This window comes from Lytechinus pictus, chromosome 3, assembly GCF_037042905.1.
Source record: "Lytechinus pictus isolate F3 Inbred chromosome 3, Lp3.0, whole genome shotgun sequence".
In the NCBI taxonomy this organism is placed as follows: domain Eukaryota; kingdom Metazoa; phylum Echinodermata; class Echinoidea; order Temnopleuroida; family Toxopneustidae; genus Lytechinus; species Lytechinus pictus.
In genome coordinates this window covers 59,402,856-59,412,794 of record NC_087247.1, presented here as the reverse complement: position 1 = coordinate 59,412,794, position 9,939 = coordinate 59,402,856, and the positions used below count along the sequence as shown (strand labels likewise).

The window sequence follows — 9,939 nt, the reverse complement described above, 5'->3', positions numbered from 1 at the left end:
TTGACATTTCTATATAAAGAATGGACAATTTTAATAATTTTTTTGTAATCGTGAACAGGATAGCTATATAACTAAACGATTGATGCGAGCGCGAAGAGCGAGCGGAAAAAAAAATCGAAATTTAGACCTAAAAAACGGGACACACTATTCATGATTTGTAAATCATGAAAAGAATGAGTAATATGGGATCTTCCTATACATTTTTTGATATTTTGTGATCTGAAACTGGGTAATGATTTAATTAGAGAACAAGTTGAGTATCTGAATAAACATGCGCGCGTGTTTCATATTTAGACCTAAAATCCAGCCATTCTAATCCTTTATCATGAAATTCAAAGCGAGCGCGAAGCGCGAGCTCAAACTATTTGATATTCCGATCTGAAAAAGAGTCAATTTCAGCTCTATATTTCAAGCACTTCCTATTCCTCTTGTTAAGCGCGAGTTGAAACAAAAAGGACAATTTAATTATTAAATTAATATCTTATTCATTAATGCCTAATGAGGGCGCGAAATCTGATGATATTATGCCCTGAAACTGGATATTTTTTTAATTATAAATAGGATGCATCAGTTAATATATTTTTAACCATTAATGCGAGCGCAAATTGTGAGCCAAATTTTTTTATAAACTATGTAATGCAATTTATATTTTGATCAATAAAGATTGAAAGAAAAAAAACTATCATGAAAAGGAGACTTTAAAGACATACATGACTCGCCAATCAAAATGCGAGCGTGCAGCGCTAGCTGATACGTTTTGACAATCAGACCTGAAAAGGGATATTTTGACAACTTTATGGAATACACGAAAATAATAGGTACCTGATAAATCAAAATTTGCGAGAGCGCAGCGCGAGCAGAAAATGTTAATGTTCAGACCATAAAACTGACATTTTTACAGAGCACTTTTTAAGAATCAATTTGTAAATCACATAAAATAATGAAAGTTTGGTTTCCGAGGTGAAATATGTTTTGAATATTGACTTGACTTGATATTTAAACTCCATATTGAACAAGATATGAAAATCACCTAACAGGCAATGCGAGCGCGAGCGAAAATTTTATATATATTGACATGAGAGATTCTTTTTATTTTACAAGTCTTCTTATTTTATTCACTCGTCTTCCTCCTCTTCTTCTTTCTCCTCTCTTTTCCCTCCTTTTTCTCTTTTTTTCTTTCTTTCCCTTTTTTCCTTTTTTTTGCTCCGCCAATAGGGGGGGGGCCAGGCCACTCGGGGCCCCCCCTGGATCCGCCTATGGGTTGCTTTAGGAAAATCGATTCTTGTTGATTTACCTGACGCCAAAGGTGGACTGCAGTAAGGTGACGAGCCCAGAGATAAAGAAGATAGTTCCTATGAGTTCTGCTAAGGTGCCAGGATCTTCAGCAAGACACAAGGAATTAGACAGGATCAAAGGGATTGCCAATACTCCACTGAACATCGTTAAGAAATGCTGGAAGAGAAGTATGATACTTAATTTCAATGTGTTTCTTAATTCGACCGATTCTTCTTTTTTATCATTATTTACGCAACAACAGTAATTTAAGATCTGAAAAGGGATTCCCTTTTAAAAGATATGCCCGAACCATGGCATTACCCTATCTTCTTCTTTCTAAGAACGTTGGTGAAAAACTTGAAAGAATAATTTTCTTAATAAGTTTCAAGGAGGAGTTTCGCTTGGTATGTAAACATACATTTCAAGTGCAATCCATTGTAATATTTGTTTTGTAATTAAGACTCTAGACACTATTTACATACTCTATGCCTCAAGGTCAGTGTACTATACTGATTAAGGTACGCATAGGATTTAGAGATGCCATCATACTGGACAATAACCAGTTCTTGAAAAAGATTTGGCATGTAAAATAAAAAAAATCTGCCACGATCCATCGAAAATTATGATGTTGAGAATTACAATTTTATGCTGGTTTGTACTGATCATGATGATTACATTAAATATATCTCCATCAGTAAGAAAGATTGGTGATCGCACTGGTCTCACTTTATTGAACAGTCATAATGAAAACTTCTATCTGGGATTTTCCTTGAAAAATGAATGGCAAAATTGAGATGATATAAATCTATAATGCGTTGAAATCTAGCGCAACTTTCCATCTATACTTAATTGTCTTGTCCCAATTCAAAGTTTTCTCACGTGAACAACGACCAAGATCATAGTTACCTGAAATGCTAGGACTATAGTGGTGTGCCAAGGCGGGTTATCCTCAATTCCATAAGTCACAACACTCTTTAAACGACCCAAAATGGCGTCAGCCTGAGCTTGTGCATCATTCACCAGATTGTCAGGGACTGGCATATCACTTTGACTTTCTCGGTGTTTCTGATAGCCGACATCAGCCTGGTCGTGGCCATTACTTTCAACCTTCCCATCCTCGTTTGCCTGTAATCAATAGGGAGAAAATGTTTCAGCTGGCTCATTTGATTTAGGAGAATATTTGGAGTAATATTAAGCCTGCTATAAATAGAAAATGTCGTTTTCAACAGGGGGATTAAACACATTCATAATCAGCATCATCATTCATTATGCATTATTCTTCATCATCCGGAATCATTTTCATCATCACCATCATCATTGAACTATCACTGCTCGTGCTACTGCTGCTTCCAAACAAGCAACATTTTCATTACTGATATATTTTCATTTTTGCTTTGCTTCCATGCATTCTTTGTGCTTTTACCTCAAACGATAGCCGAAACAATAAGACTTAACAAATATTTGAGAATCACAGTTTGAATGACCGTTAATCTGCCTATACAGTGAACATGGTCTAGATGGTGCTGGTCAGTGGCGTACCTAGGATTTTCCACAGGGGGGGGGGGGCAAAACCGTCCGTCCAAAAATTTGACAAGCAAAAAAAAAAAAAAAAAGGTCTTCAATCACAAATAAAGCATTTTGTACCAGAAAAAAATTTGACAAGCAAAAAAAATAAAAATAAAATAAAGGTCTTCAAGCTCGTCAGGGGGGGGGCAATAAAGGTCTTCAAGCTCGTCAGGGGGGGGCAAAAAAGGTCTTTCAAGCTCGTCAGGGGGGCAGGGATACGTCCTTTGCATGGGTTGTGGCTCGTCAGGGGGGCAGACTGCCCCCCCCCCCCCCGTAGGTACGCTAGTGGTGCAGGTGCAGATACACGGTACGCGGGAAGATTTTGTTGTTGTTGACACCGAGGTGGCAATAAGAGAACAAAACAACAATATTGATTTATCCACTTATTCTAAGTTTTCTTCGGATGTATAGAAATAAGTGATGATAATGTTAAATGTTAGGTATGAAGGGAGTTCATTTTTATAAACAATACGAGAATAACGTACTGACCAAGATTATGAGTTATGAGATACATAATTAGAGGTAATGCGACATCCTACCTTAAGAAATGTGCCGTATGACTCCTTCCCTTCCATACCAATTAATGATCTTATCCTTGCAAATTATGAACAATACATGTTTCTACACAGGCAGAATAGTGACTAATACCTCGGTCACATTTGCTCTGTGGCAGCCATACGGCGAGTCGAAAACAGCCGTTTTATTCATTTTCATTCAAACCACCTATTTAGCTGGTATGAGAAATGTTACAACGGCTGTTTTCGACTCGCCGTATGGCCGCCGTAGAACAAAATGTGACCGAGGTATTAGTTATGTCGCAGTCATACTAATTACGAAATCAACTCCAGAGACATTAAAAGCTTGGAATGACATACAATTGGTCAGGTTGCAATCGGTTCCAATGGTGTAACTACGACGAAGGTTTCAAGAGGGTGAGATAGACAATAATAACATCCATAACAACCGAATCATTCAAGTATATTTACAATATTAAAATTGATTCAATCAAATAAAAAACTATTGTGTTTTCTTTATTTATTTATCTATTTCCATCGCAGATAGAATAAAAACCGAGAGTGTTATGGACTATCTTCCGCATCCACCTTCAAGTAAGAAACAAACACTGAAAGGAAACTGCACCGGATATGGTGACTGGTCTAAATGTCCTTGTTGTGTCACAAAACCGAATAAAAACTACAAGGATCTGCTTCTCAAATACTGACCTAGATTACGTAACTTCGGAGTGACGACTTTGCACTTTATCTTTTATCAGTTGATATGAAATATTATTGTGTTCAATCACAGATGTTTATATATCATGTGAAAGCACGAATCAAAAGTCCGATGTGCTGATAACTTTGGTGTTTTGTTTTTTTTTATCTACAAAGACACGCGTGCAGTGGTATGAAACAATGATTCTGATTTATGTATTATGTGAAGACAAGTCATATGAGTCATTTTGCTGGTGAATGTGATACATATCTATTGTCATGACTGTATATAATACATTCATATCTTATGAGATATACGTGTGGATCCTGGTTTGTGAAAATAAAAACTATTACTTCTGTCGCCGGTTCTGTCGATTACCCTCATGTTGGCCGTTATAGAATATGAGATGTGGTGTACAGTGCTAATCAGGAGAAACGTTACAATTTGAATGCATTTTATTTCGCAAGCAGTTATTATTTTAGCAGCACGTTGGTTGGAAGGTACAGCACAGTATACTGCAACTATAGACTTTCAAAAAGGCAACTGATGCGCTTAGATGTGCACTTCCCATTGCATTGATCCAGTGTTTAGTATACACTATACTATAAATATCTAGATTGTGGGGTGGGGTATGTAGGCCGTTATAACATGGGTAGATCTTCAAACGGAAATATATAGACTTTATAGAAGAACCATTAACTTAGCAAATTGATAAAACTAAAAATGATAGGGGATTAAAAAGGGGGAAAGGAAAAGGAAGAAGGACCAAACTAAAAGTGACTGATACATGGATAGATGACTACATAATGATAAAATCCGAGACACCGTTCCTTTGACCTTGATAACATGATTGCCGAAGAAATACTAAACATTCGGTACTTGAAATTATTTTATCAAAATACCAATGACCGAGTTATATCACATATTCTATAAAGTGCAGTGCTAAACATAATACTTGAGACTATTGTTGCATTTAGTAGAGATATTAGGAAGATGTGATATGAAAGATCAGATGAAATTCCATCATTAATGATAAAGAAAAAACAATTCGAATACACAACTTGATATAAAAAAAAGTCTTTCTGTTTTCTCTTCCCCTTTTAAGAAGAGAATTTTCGTCCAATGGCACACATTGTATCGGCATTCCATTGTCTTTCTTTTGTGTTAAATGTATTGATCAGTCGATATAGACATGTAAGAATTACCTTCGAATATATCAAGGCGGATAGACTTCAAGTTGATCCATTTCCCACTCGGTATATATATTTTTTAACGATATTAGCTAACAATCTATCGGCCGCACAGAAACGCTGTTAGCGTAACATTTCACTAACACTGCGCTAACAAATGGCACTGTTACAACCGGTAATCTCGCCGCGATGGCTATAATGCATTATTTACATCTGATATCAACGCTTGACATCACAATCTGTATAGTATTATCCATTAACAAATCAGCTCCTAACAACATGGGTTGAATTACCGCACAGAAGGCAGAGAAAGTTGTTGTTAGGGGATTAGAGTTAGGCATGGTAGTGATCTAGATTTAACTTCGATTTAGTGATGATTATTTGCACATCCTACAAGTTTAGAATCTTGTCTAGGAAAGGGTAAAGGAATGTAATTCATTATCATATAGGCCTACAAACTTGAATTAATATTACATTTTAAACATGAAATGGCAGCAGGTAGTAAATATATATTTACTAATTTGATTTAATAAATATCGAATAAGCTTAAAAAGATTTTTTTAAATTGCCTTTCATGATATCACGATGGAGATTCTGTACAAAGAAATGCAATCCCACTTTTCATCAGTTTCTTTTGTTTGAAAATGCTCTTCACAGACTTCACTCATCATGCTCATGATAAAGTATTTGCCAATGATGGTTATATTGCGATAAATTTTATCAGCTATTGTTCTTCTTTCTAATGTATGGTCTATTCATAAAAAAGTCTTCAAACACCTAAATAAATGATCTTGGAAGAAAAAATCTTTGAAAAGGATCATATATCCTGGCACTAATCAACATCCCCCGCTATATACCTATTCCTAAAGGGGTACTCCAGGCTAAAGAAAATAATACGGTTTGAACAGTAAAGTGAGACAAACAAAACACTGACAAATAAATAAAAATTGGAAATGAATACAAAAAAATATGGTATCTTAAAATTTTGCATTAGGCCCTATTTCGGTGAAATTTATATTCATGTCTTCAGGAATATGCAATGAGGGTCTGTTGTATCAGATGCAAAATTAGGTTTATTTAAATTTTGTCCGCACAGAATATTGCTTCAAAGATCATCATTTTGTTACTCGGGCGACATACATACATTTGAGACAATTTCGAGTTCATTTAAATAAAATCAGAAAAAGGGGAAAGAGCTAGAGGATATGGCATTATCGTTCCATTTATTGCATATTCATGGCCACATGCTGCTCAGTAATATATATAATATTTGATTATTTGATTTTCTAATGCTTTGCCATACATTCCCATTCTTCATATTGTTTATTTTTTTCTGTTACACATAAATTTATTTACTTTTCTTGATATGGTAGCTTACATTCAGTTGATATCTAAGAAGTCGTTTACTTTGCTTTTTTTTGTTAAACCCGCACATAACCGTGACAAATGTCATAATACAACAATTCATCTCAGACTCTCGAAATTCAATAAGTTGACCTACCATCTCTGTCTCTAATTTGATAAATGACAAATTTCTGATTTGACCCAATCTACATTTTTTTTCTTAAAGTATGAATTTGAAAACCTTGGTTTTTTTTTTTTTTCATTCATATTACGATGAATGTTAATTTATATAGAAGTATTGTAATTACATGTTTGAATTTATTGCTATTTTGTGTTATTCCATGTAGACACCAGCCAATGTGGAGAACCTCTCGACAGAATTTTCAATTCTTTTAGGTGATCCCCAGGCATTGGCTGGTGCTAAATTTTACATTTCTTTTGTAATGTTTCTATTGCTGTCATGTTTTCTTGCCTGGAAATGAAATAAATAAAATAAAAATAAAATAAAATATCAGTTGCAAAATACAGTGTTTAATTTTTAATATTCAAGAATTTTGTTATTTTTATCAGATTTTGATGAAACTTTCAGCAATTTGCTCATCTAATTATACTCAATTTATTAATATATTGTTGGGCCCAGAATACCCCTTTAATTCGGTCGAGGTATATTTTAAATTACTTGGTATAAGAAAGGGAGACAAGTTTTAAAGAGAGAAATTATTCACTAACATCGTCACTATTGGTGCCCTTGGCATTGTTAGTGATTTGTATTAACATTAGAGCCACTGTTAGCTTCTGCTAAGCCTTTTATTCTTAGATTATTAGGAATTCGGCTAAGCTTCTGTGAGTTTATCGATACCGGTAGGCCTACTTTTAGTGCTCTGTTAGTGAAAACAATGCGTCAAGGCGGTGGTCACCCGTGAAAGGTGTGACTGACCCTAATGTTATAGCGTTCTGTTACGGTAACAACGCTTCTGTGCGGTCGCCACTGTTAATTACATAATTTTTTTTTATGTAACATTCAAGCTCACATATAAAACAGCTTAAAAGAAGGATAGAAGATTATTACGCGATGTGGCGTGAAATGTGTCAGTCTACAAAATAAACTTGAACTTTGATGACCTTACTATATTAGACGCGGAGTTTTGTCGTAACACAACCGTTACCATAGCAAAGAAAAAAACTGTACAAGGGAGACCGCGTGATCCACAGTCTCCTCCTCCCTAACTTACTCCTTCCCTCCCAATACATTTTCCATTCGCAATTTTCTTCTCTGTTATGTCAACATTGGCCATGTTGATTCATGTTTTATGATTTGATTTGTCGTCATTTAACAATTTCCAATGCTGTGTCTATATCCCTTCCTATTCTCTGTCTTATGTCGTTTCTCCCCCACCCCCTTCCGTTCCCTCTCCCTTTACACCCATGTCTCCCTGACCTCGACTCATTTATCATCACGAAGAAAACTTAGCGGGAGATGTGCATATGTCGTTCAAATATATAGAGTAAACTATGATAAGTCAAGATATGTCAATAAAACCGACATTATTTTACCTAACACGAGTTGAATGAAATTACAGCAACGTGAGTTGAAGATTCACATCATTGTGTGCCGAGTATATCCAAGTGAAAAATGTAAATACCGACTGTATTAGATAAGACGGGAATATACCATCCTATTAATTCAATTACCCTGTAAATACTCAAATCTGTATTCTCAATGCATATATAAAGCTTTTTATGCAATTTATATTTTTTGAACAACTGGGCGTTGTGGCGTGCGCCTGTAATCCAAGCTAAGTGGGGAAGTTACAAATTGATGCAGAGGTTCGAGCCCTGGTCACGTCTTTCGGATGGTGACGTTAAAGGTCGGTCCCAGACGTAAATAATCATATCTGATTGATACACGTCTGACAAAACTCAAATACACACACACACATATTTTGATGACTGCAAAAATGAACGTTGAGTTGCCTTGCGCACATAAAGAAAAATAAATTAATATAAATGATCATAAAGCTCTCTATATACAACATCTCGATTGCAATAGGTTCGAACCCCGAGATATAATTATTCTAAGATAGATGATGCGATTACAGTCACATTTGGTAATCTGCAGACGACGAACCAATATAGTACATATGGACAAAGTCATAAATACAAGAAATACACACCATAAAATCTTCGTTAGCAGTAGCCATCATCCGTCACTGTTGGTATAAGAGTTAATCCACATTAGACTCCCGTTATGGACACCTGTGACACCTTGTACAACCAAACTGATCTAATTCACTACTCAAGCTGACTTTCCCGGACTAGCTTTTAATCCATTGCCTTGAATTGCTCGCAAGATATCAATTCCAAGATCTCTTTCTTTTCATTTTTTGTTTCTTTGGTCAAATCATTCTGCTTTGACCGGATCCACATTACAATGAGAAGATAGCCATCAACATTCCACTGTGTTTTGTCTGAGGACAATCAATGAATTCTATATCACAAATCCATGGGACAATAATGGTCAATGGAGCTACTGGATTCAGGTTCAATAACACAACGTGTTCTCACCTCTGGTCAAGCTTTGACTTTAAAAGATTCACCGTATGATCAGATCGATGGTATAATGAAAACAACAAATGATGAAAGAAAATATATTATTATATATTGGGGAAAGCAAGTAGAGGGAAAATGAAGTTACACTGCAGTGATGATCACCCTTTTAGCTATTGTTATCTCATCTCGTCACGTCTCAACCAGCATGACAAGTAACAATAGCAACGACAATAGATGTAATTATACAATCGATCATAATTTATTGATTTAGCTTGATGTTGGGCATAAAGTATATATGACTTATTTGCCCCTCTGCATCTTCTTTGAACTTTTCCTCAGTTGAACGCAACAATTTTACAATGTATGTGTGGGTTTAGAAGTTATGAAAATTCTGTGTCGGGGTCGAAACGATTAAACTTGGTTTTCCAGGCCTTCTCTAGATTTGATTTGAATGAATTTATACTGTTAGTACTGTTTACAACCTCAGAAGGCAAATCATTCCATACGTTGATTACTCGTTACGAGAAGTCCTGTTGCCTGAGTGTTGTTACCTATACCTATCCTCCAGGTGCCTAGTAGCACATAGGGCCTCCACCGAACGTCTCCACCTTCGCCTATCAGAGGCCACAGCTCTGACTTCTGTCCATGTCCTCCATCCACCCAGGGTCCTTTCAGGGCCTGAGTGTTGAATGTGCTCTTAACTTGATTAGTTTTCGAGAATGACCTCTTGTCCGAGGTTGAGTGTGAAGTTTGAAGAAATCTGTACAGTCTAAATCATACGAAGCCCCAAACCGGACATTTT

General features: G+C 35.8%; 1 protein-coding gene across 3 annotated transcripts; it reads right to left on the bottom strand.

Moving 5' to 3' along the window:
• Positions 1 to 1,207: 1,207 nt before the first annotated feature.
• On the bottom strand, positions 1,208 to 9,170 carry LOC129256183 (solute carrier family 23 member 1-like). 3 transcript variants are annotated; one of them, XR_010293131.1, is made up of 3 exons: positions 8,762 to 9,170; positions 2,182 to 2,400; positions 1,208 to 1,452 (listed from the first exon to the last, which is right to left on the bottom strand). XR_010293131.1 is itself a non-coding variant. In XM_054894444.2 (3 exons), exons 1-3 carry the CDS (start codon positions 3,414 to 3,416, stop codon positions 1,291 to 1,293), a joined length of 417 nt encoding a protein of 138 aa, XP_054750419.1. In that variant the 5' UTR covers positions 3,417 to 3,530; the 3' UTR covers positions 1,208 to 1,290. The 3 variants fall into 3 exon arrangements, 1 of the variants encoding a protein (XP_054750419.1); XR_010293132.1 differs by lacking the exon at positions 8,762 to 9,170 and adding an exon at positions 5,259 to 5,402; XM_054894444.2 differs by lacking the exon at positions 8,762 to 9,170 and adding an exon at positions 3,381 to 3,530.
• Between the last annotated feature and the right edge of the window lie 769 nt (positions 9,171 to 9,939).

Excerpts from the sequence above, each read along its gene's own strand:
- LOC129256183 (XM_054894444.2), bottom strand. The coding sequence starts at position 3,416 with ATGGAAGGGAAGGAGTCATACGGCACATTTCTTAAG. Across the intron at positions 2,401-3,380 it reads CATACGGCACATTTCTTAAG|GCAAACGAGGATGGGAAGGT; the intron begins GTAGGATGTCGC and ends TATTGATTACAG. Across the intron at positions 1,453-2,181 it reads CTATAGTCCTAGCATTTCAG|CATTTCTTAACGATGTTCAG; the intron begins GTAACTATGATC and ends CTTCTCTTCCAG.